General features: G+C 46.5%; 1 protein-coding gene across 1 annotated transcript in view; it reads right to left on the bottom strand.

Moving 5' to 3' along the window:
* Window positions 1-264: 264 nt before the first annotated feature.
* The window catches only part of GNL2 (G protein nucleolar 2), a 359926-nt gene continuing 335541 nt past the window's right edge, over window positions 265-24649 (bottom strand). Inside the window, exons 15-16 of the mRNA XM_069223882.1 lie at window positions 1270-1358; window positions 265-453 (exon numbers count right to left, since the gene is read on the bottom strand). Coding sequence (XP_069079983.1) covers window positions 310-453; window positions 1270-1358 — 233 coding nt within the window. The 3' untranslated portion in view covers window positions 265-309. The remainder of the gene's footprint in view (window positions 454-1269; window positions 1359-24649) is intronic.

The raw sequence follows: 24649 nt of genomic DNA, 5'->3' as shown, positions 1-24649 counted from the left end.
CGCCTGTACCTCCCCAGAGAAGCCAATAGAGCTCACCCAAACATGGCGATGGAACACCAAAGTGGTGCTGAATGCTCAACCCAACTAATCAGTAGAATCCAAGTTAGACCTAACAACATTTGGCCACATCTTCACCCAGGATCTAGTTTGGCGCCTAGTGACAAACCTGCGGTTGGAAGTATCTATCAGAAATTCTAGTTCACTTCAACTTGGATTTTATCAGAATCATTCTATTTAAGGCATTAGTGAAAAATCAAGAGAACATTGCTTTTAAAATAATTTTATTCCACAAAAATATTTAATTTACAATTATGATTTTACATTTTTTTGTTTGGATCTTTGTCCTTCTGGGTCTTTTCTCTTCTTATTTCGGTTTTTGTTCTTCACGTTATGCGTATCGTAATACCGAACACCAACTTTCTTGGTCTGCTGTTGCCTGTCCAGTCGCCTCCTCTGAAAACACACACAAAAAAAAAAACAATGATGTCAGAGTAAAGGAAATCACAGGGAATCAATTTGTTGTTCTTAGTTTGTACACTCGATAGGTTGATTTCAGACGTGACTTTTAGACTGTTCAGACTAGCAAGTGAGACAACCACAGTCATGATGCAAAGGCTAGTATATCAGATCTGTGGCCAGTGTTATGTATACACTTCAGATGAATCCATGTGTCTGTCTAGTGTGTACATAGTCACTGGATGTTACCTCATAGTATCCAGTCAATGCTGTCTATAGACCATGCTGCAAAGCAGTTTTTCCTCTTATATAATTTTGGAATATGGTTGCTTCATCAATCTAACAGAAACCACACTAGGTAGCTGAATGGCAAATATCAAGTCCTTGCCATACAGTTAGTTTGTTCGCTGTTTGGCCCTCAGTCGTTTATATTTCACTGCTGTTCATATTATCTCATACCACCCCCACTCTATACATAAAGGCTTTTGCAGGCACAGTTCCTAAATTGTACTAGCCCAAGTGGGAAACAGTTTGAAGTTTGATACCACACAGTGCACTATAGGGTAAGCCATGGTGCAGACCCTAGATTTAGCAGGCATAACATCACCCATTTAGTTGCTGGTAGGTCAGCTTCCACAATAAACCATGGAATTTTTGGGAAATCAGGGAAATGGGAAACACAGTTTTTTTTTTTAAACTAAACTATTGTTTTTAAAGTTCTTAGGATAACTGAGACAATCCAAGTGCTACAATCAAAAGTACAGTAGTGTTCTTAGTGCTATTTGTTCTGTACAGACTCAAGGTTAACCGCACCTCCTTTGATGTAAGCTTCTTGTGTGGCTTTGCATCTTCATCATCATCCTCCTGTTGCATTTTCCTTTTTTTGCCTCTTGGTCTGCTCCCTGAAACACAAAGGCAATTTACTGTGAATAAAAATAAAAACTGTTGTAACCATGTTTTAGCTGAAAAAAGACAAATAAACAGTAAACTAAAGCTAAAAAAGGAAAGGACCAACACTGCGGTTTGCACAGCAGTACGGAATAAGTGCTGAAAGATCATCAAAAGTTACCTATGGACTGTAGAATAAAATTCAAGGGTTTTTGTCTCATGTAGGTCATCAACAACTCACCTGGTTTGGTACCTCTACCATAAAATATCTGGTGCCAACAAAAACAGCAGGGTTAAAGGTTTCCCAAGACTGACAACACAGGGTATTCAAATACCATTTGGTTGTAAGCTAGTCCTTTTCAGGTAAGGCCCACTTTCTTTGAAACCCATTATCCAAAGAACTAAGATGGCAAGAAGACCACATACAATTACAAAAAAAGTTAAAAACACATCTGCTTAACCAATATGTATCCTTGTAATCCCATCCCTTCTTCATAGTGATATTACCTCCATCTCTTTTCCCCTACTATCTGCCTCCCATGCTCTGTCCAACTATTCGGAGACCATCAACACTGTATTAGCATTCATCTGACCCAGCTAATCCTGCTTATGCTTTTTCTTCCTCTCCTAAATCTTCCCACTTGAGGTCTGCAATACATTAGTTCAACACCCAACTAATTTTTGATGTGGAGATCTGTTAGGCCTTCTTTCTTAACATCTTTTGTTTCATTGTAATCAAATACCAATCTTTATTATTGTTCTTTATAATAGCACAGTGGCTCATTTCTTAGGTAGAATGGGTGCTATATGAATAACAAGCTACTTACCTTCGTTAACCCATTATCTGGTAGAGACATTCTAGTTGCAGTTTCCTTACCTTAGAATTTCCCCAAGGTGTCAGTCATGATCTGGAGATTTTTCTCAAGCAGTAACCCTGAGCACCATCAGGTGGCGTCAGATGGCTCCATATGCGTCATCAGCATTATGCGTGCCAGACATGACCTTGTGGGTCCTATATAGACACCACCACGTGCTGATGTCAGTTTTTTTTCACTACTTTACATTCCAGAAACGGGAAGCCATGAAGAACAGTGACCACTGGTGCGTCAAAACTAGGGCCCTGAATTGGGGGAGTCCCTGTCCCTAGAAATCATTTCGCAGAGCAGGGAGAATGGGTGGGTGGGAAAGAAATAAGCAACTAGAATATGGCTCTACCAGATAAGGTGATACTGAAGGTAAGTAACTTGTTAATTTGATGGAGACTTCTAATTGCAGATTCAATACCTTAGAATAGATACCCAAGCAATACAATACCAGCCCCAGAGATGGATCTGTAAACCAAGACCATACTAGGGAAGTCCTGCAGTAGTGAATGGACAAAGTACCCGCCGCCTCGGGCCTGACTGTCCAGGCAGTAGTGCTTGGTGAGCATGTGCAAGGATGTCCACCTTGCTGCCTGACAGATGTTCAGGGCTAGAACTCCTTGTGCTAACGCAGTGGGTAGGTGTGGACAATTGTGAAAAGGCTCAAAAGGAGAGCACATTAGGAATGTCAGAAACAAATTCAAATTCCATTGGGGCCTGATGAATGGGGATAGAGAAAACATATAGGTAAGATCCCTCAAGGAACCTACTAACCATAGGAGACTTAAACAAAGAGGGTTGGGTCAGGTAATCTCAGCAATGTGGGGATAGCAGACAAATAACCCTTGAGGGTGCCCTGCTGGGCTAAAGAAAGTATAAATAAGAGGACCCTGGAAAGAGGGGCAGAGAGGGGGGTCAAGAGACTTGTCTGCGCACCATGCCACAAATTTGTTCCAATGACAGGCATATGCCATTTTGATGGAGGGATGCCTGGCTGCCAATATAACGTTACAGACTTCAGGCAGAAGTTCAAAGCTGTCAACTGCTGCTTAATCTCCATGTAAGAAGGTGGAGACTGAACAGGTTTGGGTGGAGAACCCTCCCCTGCGAAAGAAGGTCTTCTCAAAGGGGCAGTCTAACCAGAGGATCGATGGCCATGCTCAACAGCTTGGGATACCAGACTCTTCGTGCTCATTCCAGAGCTGCAAGGATTACCTGGGCCCAGTATTTTTTGTTATCTTCTTGAGAACTCTGGGAGGTAGTGGCATGGATGGAAAGGCGTAAATGAGGCCTGAGATACTTGTGACGAAAAGCGTTGCAAAGCAATTGTCGCCTTGTAAACTCCAAATAGCAAAGCTGCTGACATTGCACACTCTCTGCAGAGGCAAAACGATCTACACAAGGCTCTTCCCACTGCTGAAAGAGACCTGCACCACCCCTAGATGGAGATGCAATTCGTGATCAGGTATTGCTGTCTGAGTTTGTCCACTCTAGCGTTCAGAGAGCCCGCCAGGTGTTGAACCACCAGGCAAATGCCCTGATGTTCCCACCACGTCCAGAGGTGCAGAGCCTCCTGACAAAGGGTCCATGTCTCCACCCCGCCTTGCTTGTTGCAATATGGTGGTGTTGTCCGTAAACACCGCCACTACCTTCTCTTTAAGAAGAGACGAAATGCTTTCAATGCCAGTTTGATCGCCTAGAGCTCCAAAAGAATGATGTGGAGCCCAGACTCTGCCGGAGACCAGATGCCTCTGATCTCCACCTCTCCCAGGTTGTTGCCCCATCCCAAGAGTGCTGGATATGTAATAATGTCATATTTGGTTGGGGAAAAGAGAGGGAACTACCTCTGCTCCAATCATGGTCTGATAGCCACCACTGCCGATTTTGCACAGTCCCTCCGAGATCTAGACCATGTCGGAGAGATTCCCCTGATGCTGCGCCCACTGGAACTTCAGGTCCCACTGCAGATCCCGCATACGCCATCTGGCATGATTCGCCAACAGGATGCAGGAGGCCATGAGGCTCAGCAGCCCCAGAGTCAGTCTCACCGAAATCCAGGATAGAGACTGAATCATCAGTATTATAGCCTGAATATCCTGGACTTGGCACTCTAAAGGATAAGCCTGAGACTGCACTGTGTCCAGAGCAGCTCTGAAGAAAGGGAGCGTCTGGGAGTCAGGTGTGACTTTGGGATGTTTATATTTATCCCCAGCGAATGCAGGAGGTCCGCCGTAGTCTGAAGGTGGGATACGACAGACTTGGGCGAGCCCACCTTCAACAGCTAGTCGTCAAAGTAGGGGAAGACTGAAACCACTGACCTACACAGATGAGCTTTGACAACCGCCCTCACCTTGGTGAACACCCGAGGGGCACTGATAAGGCCAAAGGAGAGCACAGTGAACTGAAGGTGCCAGTGGACCACCATGAACTGCACGTAGCGTCTGTGGACAGGCAGGACAGGGATATGAAAATAAGCGCCCCTCAAGTCTAACGCTACCATCCAGTCTCCTGGGTCCAAGGTAGATGAAAAGTGAGCCAGAGTGAGCATTCTGAACTTCTCTTTTTTGAGGAAGAGATTGAGGGACCGAAAGTCTATGACAGGGTGCAGGGCCCTTGTCCTTTTTGGGTACCAGAAAATAGCCATGACCTACTTCTGGCCCTTGGCACTTTTCCGCGAGGAGGTTATGGCTCTCTTGGCCAAGTGACCCTCTGTTATCCGATCATAGGATGGTGGCATGGATGGAGGGGCAGTCTTAAAGGGGAGGGAATAGCCCCTTTGGACTATGCAAAACCCCATGTGCCTGACATGGACTGCTAGCGGAGCAGGTGATGGCAAATTATGCCTCTGACTGGTCCCTGGTGGGGAATCATCTAACTAGGAAGGTTCGGAGGTAGCATAAGGGGAAGTTGGGTGTGGGACTGCTGGCTCCCTGATCCACGGGACAGTGAATCCCATGTTGCCTGCTGCCACACAGAGGCTGGGCTGCGTGCGAGGCACAGTGGCTGGAGGGGAATGGACATGGTTGGGTGCCCCTTCTGTGGCCACAAAAGGGGCGAAAAGCAGACCGAAAAGGGCTATGGGCAGCTGCAAAGCCCAAGGACTGGCCGTAGCATGAGAACTCTTGAAGCGATAGAGCACAGAGTCTGCTTGGTCTCTGAAGAGACGGGTGCCATCAAAGGACATGTCATTAGGGGTAGATTGGACATTCCCTGAAAAACGGACATCCTCAACCAGCCGTGGCATCTCAAGGACATCATCGATTCAACTGCTCTGCTGAGTGAGTAGGTCGTGTCGAGCCCTCATCTGATTGTGAACTTTGCTGCGTCTCTCCTGTCTGCAATAGCTTGAGAGAGATCGGCCTCCTCCACGACCTGTGGCAGCACTTGTTCAACTGTGTCCCATAGAGTATGGGTAGAATGTCCCAAAAGGCATGCAGTGTTCACGGACCACAACGCCAGGCTGGTGAAAGAAACCATCTTCTTCCCAAGTTGGTCCAGCCTCTTGGATTCCCTATCCGGGGGTGCAGAAGAGAATACACACTGAGACATAGAAGCTTGGATAACCAAGCTCTCACGGGTGGGGTGTTGCATCAGGAACACTGGGTCGTTTGGAGCAGATCTATGGTGGTGGGCGATTGCCGGTTCACAGAAGCCCCTGTACTTGGTTAGGACCAGGTTCCTAGCAGGACATCAGTAAAGGCTTCATTAAAGGGCAAAAGGGGTTCAGAGGATGAAGCCCCAGGAGGTTAGTCCTGACTGCCACCAAAGGTAGCTCGAGGTCAAGGACCTCGGCCGCTCTTTGCACTGCCGTTGAATATGATGCTCCCTCCTCTGTATCCACGGTAGGGGGAGAAAGCATACCAGCGTCAGAGGGAGTATCCAGACCACTGGCCTCAGCCAGGTCCATCCGCCAACCCAGAGGGTCTTGAAACTGGTATTCTAAAGGGCCCAGCGACCCCTACTATCACTCACCATACCCCAACCCATAAGAATAAGGGTCAGGATCTGACATGGGGGTAAGGCCCCTGCTGAAGTTGGCATCATGAGACATCGATCGCGGTCCATATTGGAGTCAGCAATAAAGATGGGGTTGACGTTGGAAGCGGCATTGAGGAAAGTTGAGGTGGTACGACTGGTGCCAGTTCAGATCTGGGAATGGATCCATGGGTGGCCCCTGGAGCCGAAGTCGAAGCTGCCAGTGTGGAACCCAAGGGGGCCTAAAGGCACTCCATTGGCGTCAGAGTGCCCTCATAAAATTCACTTATTTGGGCAGGGGGTCACTCCAGTTCCTGGAAACTCTGGGAGGTGCGACGCCGACCCAGGCTCGGAGGACAGAGGCCTGGAACAACGACGCTCCCTTTCTTTCGTCTCGTCACCAGTCAGATGGGGTGAAGTGAAAGAACACTTATCTTTCTTTGACTTCTTCTTGTACCTCTACTTACCCGACCATCCCGAGGACTTGGAATGGGCTGAAGATGAAGGAGGACTCCACGACCATTCTCTGGACATTCCTCTCATCCGAGATCGGGAGCGATGCAAAGCCGAGCGCTGGGCTGCAAGGAGCTGTAGGGACCACTCCCTCAAAGCTTTCGGATTCATGGCCCAGCACTCAGAGCATGACTTCAGGACATGGTTGCACTTTAGACACCACAAGCATGCGAGGTGCAGATCAGTGACGGACACTGCCCAATGATAAGATCTGCAGGGCTTGAAACCGGTCTTATTTGAATACCTCCTCGACGCACCAGGAGTGTAGACACTCAAAAATATTTGATAAAATGTTGAAAAGGCCAGTCAAAAAGTGACTATGGAGAAGCTATTCTTCAGATCAGCGCTGGCTGGTGTGGAATGAAAAGAACTGGTGACAGCGCACCAAGGCGGTGCCTATATAGGACCCGCCACGTCATGTCCAGCATGCACAATGCCAATGGCGGATGGGAAACCAACCGACGCCACATGAAGGCGCGCAGTATTGCTCAAGAAAAATCTCCAGATCCAGATTGACAACTGGGGAAAATTCTAAAGTAAGGAACATGCATATATATAAGTCTCTATCAGATAGGAATGACTAAGGCATATTGTCGTCTTTAAATAAGCAGTGACATGGAAAACCTACAACAGATTTTACCTAAATTGGCATAGACAAAAAATAATTTCCAAGCAGATTTTGCCTGAGCCCTTTATTTATCGTACTTTATTTCTGGGTGGATTAGAAGTCAATGACCAAGCGACAGGTTACAACAATTACATCAAATATCTGCGTATGTGACGATTGCTGCAGTAAAGAGATTAAGAATGCAGAGTTTTGTGGATGGGTACTCTGTCACAAACATAACAGATATCCGGTCCACCTTGTAACACGTACTTTATGTCTTAAAACAGTTGTAATATGGCAGACAGGATATCTGTCAGATTTATTAGTTATCCAAACAGAAGCACATGAAAGGTAGGTGAACAGTCAGTACCTGCGAGTCATTGAGGCCTCTCACCAAAGTAATAACCGCAAGAAAAACATGGCCACAAGAAAACAAATAGTGTATACAGAGCCAGCTTCCTACAAACACCATCTCAAAGTGAGAGATAGTGTGCACAGAGTCCAGGGGTTCCCCAAGAGGCTTGACAGAGGCAATAACAGATAATACTAATGCTCTATTTGTGGTAGTGTGGTCAAGCAGTTAGGCTTATCAGAGGGTAGTGTTAAGCATTTGTTGTACACACAAGCAATAAATGAGAACACACACTCAATGACTTAACTCCAGGCCAATAGGTTTTTATATAGAATAATATTATTTTCCTTATTTATTTTAGAACCACAAGAGTCAAATTGCAGGTAAGTACATTAAATGTAAGGTACTTTGCATATGTATAGATTGAACTTTGAATCAAGACAGTAATCTACACAGTTTGGCATAAAATGGCAATAAGCTATTTTAAAAGTGGACACTGCAAAATTCAAAAGTTCCTGGGGGAGGTAAGTACAGGTTAGTTTTTGAGGTAAGTAAAGCACTTACAAGTTCAGTCTCCAGGGCATAGGCAGCCCACCGTTGAGGGTTCAAGTCAACCCCAAACACCCAGCACCAGCGGCACAAGGGCGGCCGGGTGCAGTGGGCAAACACGGCGTCTGGTTTGTGATAGAAATCAATGGAGGAACCTGGGGGTCAATCAGACGTTGCAGGCAGGGCACAAGGGGGCTTCTCTGGCCAGCCACCAACTGGGCAAGGGTGAGGGCTGCCTGCTGGTCACTGCTGCACCAGTGGTTGGTTCTTCATGGGCCTGGGGGCTGCGGGTGCAGTGCTTCTTTCAGGCGTCTGGGTTCTTTTCACAAGGCAGTCACTTTCAGGTGGTCCTCAGGATTCCCTCTGCAGGGGTCGTCGTGGGGGTGCAGAGAGGTTGACTCAGGGTGGACACATTGTCGGAGACGCCTGGGGGTCCTCTCTGTGGTGTTGGTTTCTATGGACATGGGCCAGGGGCGTCAGGTGCAGAGTGGTGGGGACTCACACTTCTGGAGTAAGGTGGGAATCCCTTTAAAGATGGTTTCTTCTTGGTTTAGACAGGGCCACTGCCCATGGGAATTTCTTGGTCCTTTGTAGTTGCAGGGCAGTCCTCTGAGGCAGGTTCTTTGAATCAGGAGACAGGCTGGTAGGGCTGGAGCCAAAGTTGTCTTCTTCCTTCTTCTCTGCGGGGTTTTCAGGTCAGCATTCCTTCTTCTTTGTAGGTCATCAGGAATCTGATTTCCTGGGTTCAGGGTCACCCCTAAATACGAAATTTAGGGGTGTGTTAGGGCTGGAGGGCAGTAGCCAACGGCTGCTGTCCCCGAGGGTGGCTACACCCTCCTTGAGCCTATTCCCTTTGGGGAGGGGGGCACATCCCTATTCCTTCTGGGCTAAATCCTCCAAACCAAGATGGAGGATTTCCTAAGGAGGGGGTCACTTCACCTCTGGTCACCATAGGGGTGGACCTGGCTGAGGGGGTGACTCCTCCTTGTTTTTCTCATTATCTCCCCGGACTTGCCGCCAAAAGTGGAGGTTGTGTCCGGGGGGTGGGCATCTCCACTAGCTGGAGTGCCCTGGGGCATTGAAACACCAGGCTTGAGCCTTTCAGGTTCACTGACAGGTATTACAGTTCCTGCAGGGGGGAGGTGTGAAGCACCTCCACCCAGGACTGGCTTTGTTCCTGGTCACAGAGTGCACAAACACACTCACCCCATGGGGCCAGAAATTAGTATGGAAGAGGCAGACTGGCAGAGACCAGTCAACCTAGCACTAGCAGTTGGACTGGCATGCAGGGGGCATCTCTAAGATGCTCTCTGTGTACATTTGTCAATAAATCCCACACTGGCATCATTGTGGATTTATTGTGCTGAGAAGTTTGATGCCAAACTTGCCAGTATTCAGTGTAGCCATTATGAAACTGTGGAGTTCGTGTTTGACAGACTCCCAGACCATATACTCTTTATGGCTACCCTGGACTTAGAATGTCTAAGAATTGGCTTAGACACTGAAGGGGCATAGTGCTCATGCAGCTATGCCCTCACCTGTGGTATAGTGCACCCTGCCTTAGGGCTGTAAGGCCTGCTAGAGGGGCGACTTATCTATGCCACAGACAGTGGGTTGTGGGCATGGCACTCTGAGGGGAGTGCCATGTCGACTTAGTCTTTTTCTCTCCTCCAGCACACATCTTTTTCTCCACACCAGCACACACAAGCTGTGAGGCAGTATGAATGTGCGGAGTGAGGGGTCACCAGGGTGGCATAATACATGCTGCAGCCATTAGAGACCTTCCCTGGCCACAGGGCCATGGGTACCTTTTACAAGGAACTTACAGTTTTAGGGAAAGAACACTGGTGCTGGGGCCTGGTTAGCAGGCATCAACAAAGCTGGCATCAACAAAAGGAAAAAAGTTAGGGGGTAACGATGCCAACAGTGGCATTTTCCTACAGTGTTGGAAGTAAATGGAACTGACAACCGTGTGGGAGCTCAAGGAAAGCAGCCATACAAAAAATAAAAAATAAATCTAAATAGGATTCAAATTCTACTGTGGCATTACACAAGGTGTCACAAGGCACATGTGTCAATCCCTTCAAGAACTTGATCATAAGCCTGGATATGAAGAGGGATGACATCTACAAAGCAGATAAATGCAGATGGAGCAGGAATGTATATACTTTGACACTGCCAAATGCACTACCCATCTCTGCTAATGACAGAGCAAATGAAGGACTTCCAGAAAGGCGTGTTTTCAAAAGGGTCTACATTCTGCACCACACACCATGAGAAAAATCTGTACCACCTTTCAGACTGAGCGGATTTTGTTTAGGGCAATAAGCTGGAAAATAAAATCAACCACACTCAACGGCAGCTAGAAGGCTCTTTGGTGTCACTGCTCAAACTCCAGGCAAGAAGTTGAGGGGTCTGGAGGTTGGTGTGCAGCAATTCCCCCTCCAAATACAAGTGGAGGTCTGCCCTGAGAGCAAGATGGAGCTGGTGATAAAGGAAGAGTCAAAGAGGCCCCAGTACCACACCCTTCTCGGGCAGTCTGGGTGGCAAAAATGGCTTAGGCCTGGTCCTATTTGATGATAAAGGCTGCTTCAACCAACACAGGCAGGAGTTAACAAAGGAAGGGCAGTGCTCTATCCCTAGCATTTTGAACACTACAGAGATCCCTGAATGGTCCAATGCAACTCCAGCTCAGATCAGACTTGTGTTTGGTCTAGTATATCAACCAATCCCCAGAAAGGGGGCATATATTAAAACATGGAAGGGAATACAATCCATGTTGGATAACCCTTCGAATAAAGCTCTCTGGCATGAAATTAAAAAAAAAATTAAAAAAAATTGTCCAGCTTGTCTGTACTTAAACAGCGCCATTGACGTGTTACGAACATTATGGGACTCAACACTCCTGCAGGGGGCCTCCCAAAAAAATAATAAATAGGATAGTTAAAGAAATCTCTTTGGTCAGCGATAAAGAGTCTCTATCCACCAGATCACATGTCTGGTCTGTTATAAATGAATATAAAGCCCTTAAACCTCACCCGTATTTGGATGCTGGTTGGTCCAACCAGCTAAAGGAGTCCTTCATTAGATACTGCTTTGACCTTCTCCCTGAACATGCCCATACCACGCCTTGGCTCTGGATCAAAGAACTATTCATACGCAGTCTCGTCATGCAGCAGAGGAGAATGTCATCCACCTATTTTGTATCTGCCCCGGCCTCATGAGGGAAAGGAGAGCTTCGCTGACAGCACTTTGGAACCAGTGAGGCGACAGTTCCTGTAGACAGGCCGTTACTGCATGTTTTATTCCAATGGATACTATTCTGAATTGTCGTTTTACAAAATCTTTAAACCAAGTTGCACAAAAACAGAAACTTGCTAACTCATTCACAAATACTAAATATATAAATATTCTCAGGTTTTAATGTTTTTATTAACATTGCTGTTGCAGCTTTATATGCAATATTATTTTAATGTATGCTACGGTTTTTATTAATTTTGCAAATAAATATTTAACTTACCTTTGCTGGTCCTAGCAAATATTCCTCAGCACACAAAGAATGAAGGGTCTGGGAGTAAATGTGTAATGAAGTGTAAAATTAAACTTCAACTGAAGCATCAGCCCCAAGGTTCTCTGCAAGGAATACAAGAGGGCACAGAACTATTGGAAATATGTGTTGTAGAGAGTAGCCAAAAGGACCACCTGTGGGGTGCCCCATGAGGAAAAATGGTCTGTATCACCTCCAGGTGGAGACGCCGGGTGTTCAGCGAGCCAGCCACATGTTTGAGCACTAACTAGGTGCCATGCTGGTACACTCAAGTCTAGAGCGTCAGCACTCCCAATAGAGAAGGTGAGACACCACTCCATGTTTGCTGACAGATCACATTACAGTCATATTGACTTGCAAGATATGGACAGGCAAGCTGCAAAGGGATGGGAGGAACAGTGTGAATGCTAGCTGCATAGCTTGAAGTTCGAACAGGATGATGTAAAACATCTGCTGAGGCCTATGATCTCCAGTTTCTTTAAAGGAGCCACCAGCCCAAGTGTGGATGCATCTGTTACCACCATAGTCACTGACAGAAAAGGACAAAAGGAAAGGTGCTCTGCCATTGATTGATCACCAGTTCAGACCAGCAGCTGTGTCCTGGGAGATCATGATGGTATCCAACAGATACTCATGTAGAACTACTGCCAAAGAAAACACTTCTAGAAAACCCTCATGTGCCAGCATGCGTAAGTGACCAGGAGGATGCAGGAAGCCAGCAGACCTACCAGGCACAAAAACGTCAGAACTGAAACTACAGACCACTTCAGAAACATCAGAATCATACCTGAATGTCCTGGAAGAGGGAAGGCTCTCAAGAAAGTTTGGTTTAGTACTATTCAGTACTGGCCCTGTGAACAGAAGGTGCTGATGAGGCTGTTGGTGATACTTGAACCTGTTGTTGGAAAAGCCCAGGTCAAACAGCAGGTACAGTGCTGCCTGCAGGAGATCCACCACCATCTGTGGCAAGCTGACCTTAAGCTGCCAGCCACCTAGATACCACGCCATTCACCTTGGTGAAGGCTTGAGGTGTCAATGTCAGCCCAAATGGGAGGACCACAAATTGGTATGGTGTGTACCCTACCACGAAATGCAAGTACCTCCTGTAAGGCTGCCGGATAGGTATGTGGAAGTAAGCATCATGAAGTATAGGAAGGCAACCAGTCTAGTCTTCTGCTTTGAGTGCCAGAAGAACCTGCACGAGGAACAGCATCTTGAACTTTTCCTGGAGAAGAACAAGTCCAAGATTCTGAAATCTAGGATTGAACGAAGTCCAATGCCATTTTTAAAAGCCATAAGTATTAAAAGTAGCCCCCCTGCCTGATTTCCTACTCTGGAACCAACTTCGAAGCTCCTTAATGCAGCAGGGCTGCCACCTCCTGCTGCAGGATCCTAAGATGATCCTGTGACTTCGACAGTGGCACTGGGACAGCGTTCAACAATGGGACCAGGACAGCCCTCCAAAACTGCAGTTTGTCAGTGGTTGAAGGCCTAGCATCAAGAGGGAATCCGATTGGAGCAAGAGGCATCCCCTGATATGGATATGGAAATAACAGGGATTTTAACTCGCTGTAGGAAGCTGGCTCTGTTTGTGCTATTTCAAAGTAAGGAATAGCATGCACAGAGTCCAAGGGTTCCCCTTAGAGGTAAGATAGTGGCAAAAAGAGATAATACTAATGCTCTATTTTGTGGTAGTGTGGTCGAGCAGTAGGCTTATCAAAGGAGTAGTGTTAAGCATTTGTTGTACATACACACAGGCAATAAATGAGGAACACACACTCAGAGACAAATCCAGCCAATAGGTTTTGTTATAGAAAATGAAAATGTCACTTACCCAGTGTACATCTGTTCGTGGCATCAGTCGCAGTAGATTCGCATGTTCTGCAATAGCTCGCCATCTGGTGTTGGGCCGGAGTGTTACAAGTTGTTTTTCTTCGAAGAAGTCTTTCGAGTCACGGGACCGAGTGACTTCTCCTTTTGTGTCCATTGCGCATGGGCGTCGACTCCATCTTCGATTGTTTTTCCCCGCAGAGGGTGAGGTAGGAGTTGAATTGTAGTAATAGTGCCCATGCAATGGAGTGACTAAGAATGCACCTATTTAAGGTTGAGATGATACATATATAAATAATTGAAGGTAACTTCCAAACTGCTACAGGCTCCCGGGGAGGCGGGTGGGCACATGCGAATCTACTGCGACTGATGCCACGAACAGATGTACACTGGGTAAGTGACATTTTCAGTTCGATGGCATCTGTCGCTGTAGATACGCATGTTCTGCATAGACTAGTAAGCAGTTATTTCCCCAAAAAGCGGTGGATCAGCCTGTAGGAGTGGAAGTAGTCTGAAATAATGTTCTTAATACGGCTTGACCTACTGTGGCTTGTTGTGCGGATAACACGTCTACACAGTAGTGCTTGGTGAATGTGTGAGGCGTAGACCATGTGGCTGCCTTACATATTTCTTGCATTGGGATGTTTCCTAGAAAGGCCATGGTAGCACCTTTCTTTCTGGTTGAGTGTGCCCTTGGTGTAATGGGCAGCTGTCGTTTAGCTTTAAGGTAGCAGATTTGGATGCATTTAACTATCCATCTGGCTATACCTTGTTTTGAAATTGGGTTTCCTGCATGAGGTTTTTGAAATGCAATAAAGAGTTGTTTAGTCTTTCTGATGTTTTTTGTTCTGTCAATGTAATACATCAATGCTCTTTTGACATCTAATGTATGTAGTGCCCTTTCAGCTACGGTATCTGGCTGTGGAAAGAACACTGGAAGTTCCACCGTTTGATTTAGATGGAACGGTGAAATAACCTTTGGCAAAAATTTAGGATTGGTCCTTAGGACGACTTTATTTTTGTGTAGTTGTATAAAAGGTTCCTGTATTGTAAACGCCTGAATCTCGCTTACTCTTCTTAGGGAAGTAATGGCGATGAGAAATGCCACCTTCCAGGTTAGGAACTGTATGTCGCAGGAGTGCATGGGTTCAAAAGGTGGACCCATAAGTCTAGTTAGGACAACATTTAGGTTCCATGAAGGAACAGGTGGTGTTCTTGGTGGTATAATTCTCCTAAGGCCCTCCATGAATGCTTTAATGACTGGTATCTTATATAGGGAAGTTGAATAGGTAGTCTGCAGGTATGCAGATATTGCTGCAAGGTGTATTTTAATGGAAGAGAAAGCAAGGTTAGATTTTTGTAAGTGAAGCAAGTAACCCACTACATGTTCTGGAGTTGTGTGTAATGGTTGTATTTGATTAATATGGCAGTAGCAAACAAACCTCTTCCATTTACTTGCATAGCAGTGCCTGGTGGATGGCCTTCTGGCTTGTTTTATGACTTCCATACATTCTTGGGTAAGTTGTAAGTGCCCGAATTCTAGGATTTCAGGAGCCAGATTGCTAGATTCAGCGATGCTGGATCTGGGTGTCTGATCTTTTGGTTGTGCTGTGTCAACAGATCTGGCCTGTTGGGCAATTTGATGCAGGGTACCACTGATAGGTCTAGCAGCGTTGTGTACCAGGGTTGCCTTGCCCAAGTTGGTGCTATCAATATGAGTTTGAGTTTGCTTTGACTGAGTTTGTTTACCAGGTAAGGAAGGAGAGGGAGAGGAGGAAAAGCGTAAGCAAATATCCCTGACCAGTTCATCCATAGGGCATTGCCTTGGGATTGTTCGTGTGGGTATCTGGATGCGAAGTTTTGGCATTTTGCGTTCTCCTTTGTCGCAAACAAGTCTATCTGAGGTGTTCCCCAGAGTTTGAAATAAGTGTTCAGAATTTGGGGGTGAATTTCCCATTCGTGGACCTGTTGGTGATCTCGAGAGAGATTGTCTGCGAGTTGATTTTGGATCCCTGGTATAAATTGTGCTATTAGGCGAATTTGGTTGTGAATTGCCCAATGCCAAATCTTTTGTGATAGCAGGCTTAACTGCGTGGAGTGCGTCCCCCCCTGCTTGTTTAGATAATACATTGTTGTCATGTTGTCTGTTTTGACGAGAATGTATTTGTGAACTATTATTGGTTGGAAAGCTTTTAGTGCTTGAAAAACTGCTAGAAGTTCTAGGTGATTGATATGCAGTTTTGTTTGATGTACGTTCCATTGTCCTTGTATGCTGTGTTGATCGAGGTGTGCTCCCCACCCTGTCATGGAAGCATCTGTTGTTATTACGTATTGTGGCACTGGGTCTTGGAAAGGCCGCCCTTTGTTTAAATTTATGTTGTTCCACCACAGAAGCGAGAGGTAAGTTTGGCGGTCTATTAACACCAGATCTAGAAGGTGACCCTGTGCTTGAGACCACTGTGATGCTAGGCATTGTTGTAAGGGCCTCATGTGCAGTCTTGCGTTTGGGACAATGGCTATGCATGAAGACATCATGCCTAGGAGTTGTAATACCATCTTTGCCTGTATCTTTTGTGTTGGATACATGCGTTGTATGATGGTGTTGAAATTTAGAATTCTTTGTGGACTTGGAGTGGCTACTCCCTTTGATGTGTCTATTATGGCTCCTAGGTATTGTTGTACCTTGCGCGGCAGAATGTTGGATTTTGTAAAGTTGACGGTGAACCCGAGTTTGAAGAGGGTTTGTATGATCTGATTTGTGTGATTTGAGCACTCTATGAACGAATGGGCCTTGATTAGCCAGTCGTCCAAATATGGGAACACATGTATTTGCTGCCTTCTTATGTGTGCAGCGACTACCGCTAGACATTTGGTAAAGACTCTTGGTGCGGTTGTTAATCCGAAAGGCAGTACCTTGAATTGGTAATGTATTCCTTTGAATACAAACCTTAGGTATTTCCTGTGCGATGGGTGTATTGGTATATGGAAATAAGCATCCTTGAGGTCTAAAGTTGCCATGTAGTCGTGTAGTTTTAGCAATGGCAATACTTCTTGTAGTGTGACCATGTGGAAGTGGTCTGATTTGATGAAAGTGTTCACTACTCTGAGGTCTAGGATTGGTCTCAGCGTTTTGTCCTTCTTTGGTATCAGAAAGTACAGTGAGTAAACTCCTGTGTTTATTTGTGTGTTTGGCACTAATTCGATTGCATTCTTTTGCAATAGTGCCTGCACTTCTATCTCCAGGAGATTGGAATGGTGTGTTGTTAAATTTTGTGCTTTTGGAGGTATGTTTGGAGGGAATTGTAGAAATTCTATGCAATAACCATGTTGGATAATTGCTAGAACCCAAGTGTCTGTAGTGATTTCCTCCCATGCTTTGTAATAATGACCTATTCTTCCCCCCACTGGTGTTGTGTGGAGGGGGTGAGTGACATGTGAGTCACTGTTTAGTAGTAGGGGTTTTGGGGCTTTGAAATCTTCCTCTATTTCTAGGGAATTGCCCTCCTCTATATTGTCCCCGAAAACCTCCTCTATACTGTCCCTGGTAACTGGACGGTGTGGCTTGTGAGGTGCTGGCTTGTGTGCTTTGACCCCGAAACCCCCCTCGAAAGGGCGTTTTACGGAATGTTCTGTAATTCCCTCTGCTCTGCGGGGAGTAGAGTGCGCCCATGGCTTTGGCAGTGTCCGTATCTTTTTTGAGTTTCTCAATCGCTGTGTCCACTTCTGGACCGAACAGTTCTTTTTCATTAAAAGGCATATTGAGAACTGCTTGTTGAATCTCTGGTTTAAATCCAGACGTTCGGAGCCATGCATGCCTTCTGATAGTTACAGATGTATTAATTGTCCGTGCAGCTGTATCTGCAGCGTCCATGGAGGAGCGGATCTGGTTGTTGGAAATGGTCTGTCCCTCCTCAACCACTTGTTTTGCCCTATTTTGTAAGTCCTTGGGCAGATGTTCAATGAGATGTTGCATCTCGTCCCAGTGGGCTCTGTCATAGCGCGCAAGTAGTGCCTGGGAGTTCGCGATGCGCCACTGGTTTGCAGCTTGTGCTGCGACTCTTTTACCAGCTGCATCGAACTTGCGGCTTTCTTTATCTGGGGGTGGTGCATCTCCAGATGTGTGAGAGTTGGCCCTTTTCCTAGCTGCTCCTACAACGACAGAGTCTGGTGGCAGCTGTGTAGTGATGAAAACCGGGTCTGTAGGAGGCGCCTTATACTTCTTTTCCACCCTTGGTGTGATTGCCCTACTTTTGACCGGCTCCTTAAAGATGTCTTTTGCGTGCCGGAGCATACCAGGGAGCATAGGCAGGCTTTGGTATGAGCTGTGGGTGGAGGAGAGTGTGTTGAATAAAAAATCATCCTCGACCTGTTCTGAGTGGAGGCTTACGTTGTGAAATTGTGCTGCTCTAGCCACCACTTGAGAATACGCGGTGCTGTCTTCTGGTGGAGATGGCTTCGTAGGGTATGCCTCCGGACTGTTATCTGACACTGGGGCGTCGTATAGGTCCCATGCGTCCTGATCTTGATCACCGTGGCTCATGGTGGTGTGAGCTGGGGAGTGTGATGGAGTTTGTGCTGGTGAGACGTTAATCACGGGCGGAGGAGAGGGTGGTGGGGTAACTCTTTTCACCACTTTTGGTTGTGGTGTCTGTTCAGTCTGGAACTCCAACCTTCTCTTTCTCCTAATGGGGGGAAGGGTGCTTATTTTTCCTGTCCCCTGCTGTATGAAGATACGCTTTTGCGTATGGTCCACATGAGTTGCTTGTAGCTCTTCCTCAAACCTATGCTTCTGCATTTGGGAGGTTAGCGAGTGCTCTTCTGTATAAGAGCCTGAAGCTGGGTCGCTTGCAGTTTGTTTCGGCATCGAAACCCTGTCTGCGTGTTTTTTCGGCTCCGAGGTGACTTTTTTCTTTTTCGGGGCCGAAACCTCTCGGCGTCGATCTGTTTCGGTGCCGCTGTCTCGGCGTCGAGCCGTGTCCACACCGGCATCTCGGTGTCGAGGCTTGTCTCCAGCACTTTCTCGGTCCCGAGAAGGCTGCGTGCCGGTGTCTCGACCGGAGTCGGACGACCTCGGCACTGTTTGGGCCTTTTTCGGTGCCGACGGTCGGTCACCGAATTTATGGGTGGAGCCATGGCCGGATGGCAGTGGCGTCCCCTGGGCCTTGTAAATGTTTCTCTGTGTGGTTTTCGACGTCTTACTCACGGTTTGTGTATCGTCGAATCCTTCGGAGTCTGAGTCTTGGATCGAGAAGGTACCTTCCTCTTCCTGTTCCTCGAACTCCCGTTGGGCTGTCGGTGCGGACGCCATCTGAAGTCTTCTGGCTCGACGGTCTCGGAGTGTTTTTCGGGACCGGAACGCACGACAGGCCTCGCAGGTGTCTTCGCTGTGCTCAGGTGACAGGCACAGGTTGCAGACCAAGTGTTGGTCTGTGTAGGGGTATTTATTGTGGCATTTGGGGCAGAAACGGAACGGGGTCCGTTCCATCGGCGTTCTTCAGCACGCGGTCGGGCCGACCAGGCCCCGACGGAGGATCGAAAAACTACCCCGAAGGGCACCGGAGCTCTTCGATCTTCGATGCGGTGTGGAATCTAAGTACGCCGATCCCGAACGCAACAATACCGACGAAAATCTTCCGAAATTAGCTAATTTTCCGTTCCGAAACTCGGAGCGACAGGAACACGTCCGAACCCGATGGCGGAAAAAAAACAATCGAAGATGGAGTCGACGCCCATGCGCAATGGACACAAAAGGAGGAGTCACTCGGTCCCGTGACTCGAAAGACTTCTTCGAAGAAAAACAACTTGTAACACTCCGGCCCAACACCAGATGGCGAGCTATTGCAGAACATGCGTATCTACAGCGACAGATGCCATCGAACATATCTTTTCTTAGTTTATTTTAAGAACCACAGGTTCAAATTCTACATGTAATATCTCATTTGAAAGGTATTGTAGGTAAGTACTTTAGGGACTTTGAATCATTACATTAGCATGTATACTTTTTACATAAAACACAATAAGCTGTTTTAAAAGTGGACACTTAGTGCAATTTTCACAGTTCCTGGGGGAGGTAATGAAAATGTCACTTACCAGTGTACATCTGTTCGTGGCATCAGTCGCTGAAGATTCACATGTTGTGCATAGCCCGCCATCTGGTGTTGGGTCGGAGTGTTACAAGTTGTTTTTCTTCGAAGAAGTCTTTCGAGTCACGGGACCGAGGGACTCCTCCTCTTTGTCTCCATTGCGCATGGGCGTCGACTCCATCTTCGATTGTTTTCCCCCGCAGAGGGTGAGGTAGGAGTTGTGTTGTAGTAATAGTGCCCATGCAATGGAGTGAATAAGTATGTACCTATTTAAGGTTTAAAAAATATTTTTACAAATGTACAAAGTGTAAGCCAACTTCCGAACGGCTACAGGCTCCCGGGGAGGTGGGTGGGCACATGTGAATCTTCAGCGACTGATGCCACGAACAGATGTACACTGGTAAGTGACATTTTCAGTTCGATGGCATCTGTCGCTGTAGATACACATGTTGTGCATAGACTAGTAAGCAGTTATCTCCCCAAAAGCGGTGGTTCAGCCTGTAGGAGTGGAAGTAGTTTGAAATAAGGTTCTTAACACGGCTTGACCTACTGTGGCTTGTTGTGCGGATAGCACATCTACACAGTAGTGCTTGGTGAACGTGTGAGGCGTAGACCATGTGGCTGCCTTACATATTTCGTGCATTGGAATATTTCCTAGAAAGGCCATGGTAGCGCCTTTTTTTCTGGTTGAGTGTGCCCTTGGTGTAATGGGCAGCTGTCTTTTTGCTTTAAGGTAGCAGATTTAGATGCACTTAACTATCCATCTGGCTATACCTTGTTTTGATATTGGGTTTCCTGCATGAGGTTTGTGGAATGCAATAAATAGCTGTTTAGTCTTTCTGATGTTTTTTGTTCTGTCAATGTAGTACATTAGTGCTCTTTTGACATCTAATGTATGTAGTGCCCTCTCAGCTACGGAATCCGGCTGTGGAAAGAACACTGGTAGTTCTACAGTTTGATTTAGGTGGAACGGTGAAATAACCTTTGGTAAAAATTTAGGATTGGTCCTTAGGACTACTTTATTTTTGTGTAGTTGGATAAAAGGTTCTTGTATTGTAAACGCTTGAATTTCGCTTACTCTCCGTAGAGATGTGATGGCGATGAGAAATGCAACTTTCTAGGTTAGGAATTGTATTTCGCAAGAGTGCATGGGTTCAAAAGGTGGACCCATGAGTCTTGTTAAGACAACATTGAGGTTCCATGAAGGAACGGGTGGCGTCCTTGGTTGTATAATTCTTCTAAGGCCTTCCATAAATGCTTTAATGACCGGTATCTTGAATAGTGAATTTGAATAGGTAATCTGCAGGTATGCAGATATTGCCGCAAGGTGTATTTTAATGGAAGAGAAAGCTAGGTTTGATTTTTGTAAGTGTAGCAAGTAACCCACTACATCCTTTGGAGATGCGTGTAACGGTTGGATTTGATTATGACGGCAGTAGCAAACAAACCTTTTCCATTTGCTTGCATAGCAGTGCCTAGTGGATGGTCTTCTTGCTTGCTTTATGACTTCCATACATTCTTGGGGATGGTCTAAGTGTCCGAATTCTAGGATTTCAGGAGCCAGATCGCTAGATTGAGCGATGCTGGATCCGGATGCCTGATCTGCTGTTTGTGTTGTTAACAGATCTGGCCTGTTGGGCAATTTGATGTGGGGTACTACTGATAGATCTAGCAGTGTTGTGTACCAGGGCTGCCTTGCCCATGTTGGTGCTATCAGTATGAGTTTGAGTTTGTTTTGACTCAATTTGTTTACTAGATATGGAAGGAGAGGGAGAGGGGGAAAAGCGTATGCAAATATCCCTGACCAGTTCATCCATAGAGCATTGCCTTGGGACTGCCTGTGTGGGTATCTGGATGCGAAGTTTTGGCATTTTGCGTTCTCTTTTGTTGCAAATAAGTCTATTTGAGGTGTTCCCCAGAGTTTGAAGTAAGTGTTTAGAATTTGGGGGTGAATTTCCCATTCGTGGACCTGTTGGTGATCTCGAGAGAGATTGTCTGCAAGTTGATTCTGGATCCCTGGAATAAACTGTGCTATTAGGCGAATGTGGTTGTGAATTGCCCATCGCCATATCTTTTGTGCTAGAAGGCACAGCTGCGTTGAGTGTGTCCCCCCTGTTTGTTTAGATAATACATTGTTGTCATGTTGTCTGTTTTGACAAGAATGTATTTGTGAGTTATGATTGGTTGGAATACTTTTAGTGCTTGAAAAACTGCTAGCAGTTCTAGGTGATTTATATGCAGTTTCGTTTGATGTACGTCCCATTGTCCTTGTATGCTGTGTTGATCGAGGTGTGCTCCCCACCCTGTCATGGAAGCATCTGTTGTTATGATGTATTGTGGCACTGGGTCTTGGAAAGGCCGCCCTTGGTTTAAATTTATATTGTTCCACCATAGAAGCGAGAGGTATGTTTGGCGGTCTATTAACACCAGATCTAGAAGGTGACCCTGTGCTTGTGACCATTGTGATGCTAGGCACTGTTGTAAGGGCCTCATGTGCAGTCTTGCGTTCGGGACAATGGCTATGCATGAGGACATCATGCCTAGTATCATTTTTGCTTGTATTCTTTGTGTTGGATACATGCGTTGTATGATCTTGTTGAAATTTTGAATTCTTTGTGGACTTGGAGTGGCTAATCCTTTCGTTGTGTTTATTGTGGCGCCTAGGTATTGTTGTACCTTGCACGGCAGAATGTGTGATTTTGCATAGTTGATGGTGAAACCGAGTTTGTAGAGGTTTTGTATGACCTGATTTGTGTGGTGTGAGCACCCTGTCAGTGAGTTGGTCTTGATTAGCCAGTCGTCTAGATATGGGAATACGTGTATTTGCTGCCTTCTCATGTGTGCAGCCACTACTGCTAGACATTTTGTAAAGACTCTTGGCGCGGTTGCTAAACCAAACGGCAATACTTTGAACTGGTAATGTATTCCGTCGAATACAAACCTTAGGTATTTCCTGTGCGACGGATGTATTGGAATGTGGAAATACGCGTCTTTGAGATCTAAGGTTGTCATGTAGTCCTGTTGCTTTAGCAATGGTAACACCTCTTGTAGTGTGACCATGTGAAAGTGTTCTGATTTGATGTAGGTGTTTAGTGTTCTGAGGTCTAGGTTTGGTCTCAGTGTTTTGTCCTTTTTTGGTATTAGAAAGTACAGAGAGTAAACCCCTGTAATCCTTTGAGTTTTTGGTACTAGTTCTATTGCGTTCTTTTGCAATAATGCTTGGACTTCTATTTTTAGGAGGTCTGAGTGTTGTTTTGATATATTCTGAGTTTTTGGTGGTTTGTTTGGAGGGATTTGTAGAAATTCTATGCAATAACCATGTTGGACAATTGCTAAGACCCAAGTGTCTGTTGTTATTTCCTCCCACGCTTGGTAATACTGACTGATTCTTCCCCCCACTGGTGTTGTGTGGAGGGGATGAGTGACGTGTGAGTCACTGTTTGGTTGTAGGTGCTTTGGGGCTTTGAAATTTCCCTCTGTTTCTAGGAAATTGTCCTCCTCTGTATTGGCCCCGGAAGCCTCCCCTTTGGTACTGTCCCTGGTAGGTGGACGGTGTTGAATGTGAAGTGCTGGCCTGTGTGCTTTGACCCCGAAACCCCCCTCTAAAGGTTGTTTTGCGGAAGGTGCTGAAAGTGCCTCTGCTCTGCGGGGAGTAGAGTGCGCCCATGGCTTTTGCAGTGTCCGTGTCCTTTTTCAGCTTCTCAATTGCCGTGTCCACTTCAGGTCCGAACAATTGTTTCTCATTGAATGGCATATTGAGCACTGCCTGCTGTATTTCTGGTTTAAAACCAGATGTTCGTAGCCATGCGTGCCTTCTTATAGTCACTGCTGTGTTAACTGTTCTTGCAGCTGTGTCTGCTGCATCCATAGAGGAGCGTATCTGGTTATTAGATACGTTTTGCCCCTCCTCAACCACCTGTTTTGCCCTCTTTTGTAGATCTTTGGGTAGATGCTCAATGAGGTGTTGCATCTCGTCCCAGTGGGCTCTGTCATAGCGCGCTAGGAGCGCCTGAGAGTTTGCGATGCGCCACTGGTTTGCAGCTTGTACTGCGACCCTCTTCCCAGCTGCATCGAACTTGCGGCTCTCTTTATCTGGGGGTGGTGCATCGCCCGATGTGTGAGAATTGGCTCTCTTGCGAGCTGCGCCTACTACAACCGAATCTGGTGGCAGTTGTGAGGTGATGAAGACAGGGTCTGTTGGAGGTGCTTTATATTTCTTTTCCACCCTTGGTGTTATTGCTCTACTCTTGACCGGCTCTTTGAAGATTTCCTTTGCGTGCCTAAGCATTCCTGGGAGCATAGGCAGGCTTTGGTAGGAGCTATGGGTAGAGGAGAGGGTGTTGAACAGGAAGTCATCCTCGACAGGGTCGGAGTGCCGGGACACATTGTGGAACTCTGCTGCCCTAGCCACCACTTGTGAGTATACTGTGCTGTCCTCTGGTGGCGAGGGCTTTGCAGGATACGCTTCTGGACTGTTGTCTGACACTGGTGCGTCGTATAAGTCCCAAGCGTCCTGGTCCTGGTCATCTTGGCTCATAGTAGTATGAGCCGGGGAATGCGACGGAGTCTGTGCCGGTGAAAAGTGCGTTGCAGGTGGAGGAGAGGGTGGCGGAGTTACCTTTTTCACCAGTTGTGTTTGTGGTGCTTGTTCTTGTTGGAACTCGAGTCTCCTTTTCCTCCTAATGGGGGGAAGGGTGCTTATCTTCCCTGTTCCACTTTGAATAAAAATCGGTCTTTGAGTATAGTCCACCTCAGTGGATTGTAACTCCTCCTCGAATGTATGCTTTCTCATCTGAGAGGACAGTGATTGCTCCTCTGAATAGGAACCGGTAGTTGGTGCAGTTGCGGGTCGTTTTGGCACCGAAACTATGTCCGCGCTCTTTTTCGGCTCCGAGGCCACTTCTTTTTTTCGGAGCCGAACCGTCTCGGCGTCGATCCTCCTCGGTGCCGCTGTCTCTGCGTCGAGCAGCTTCGGCACCGCTATCT

The sequence above is a fragment of the Pleurodeles waltl genome, chromosome 3_1 (genome assembly GCF_031143425.1).
Source record: "Pleurodeles waltl isolate 20211129_DDA chromosome 3_1, aPleWal1.hap1.20221129, whole genome shotgun sequence".
Classification (NCBI taxonomy): domain Eukaryota; kingdom Metazoa; phylum Chordata; class Amphibia; order Caudata; family Salamandridae; genus Pleurodeles; species Pleurodeles waltl.
This window is presented reverse-complemented; position numbering and strand designations above follow the sequence as displayed.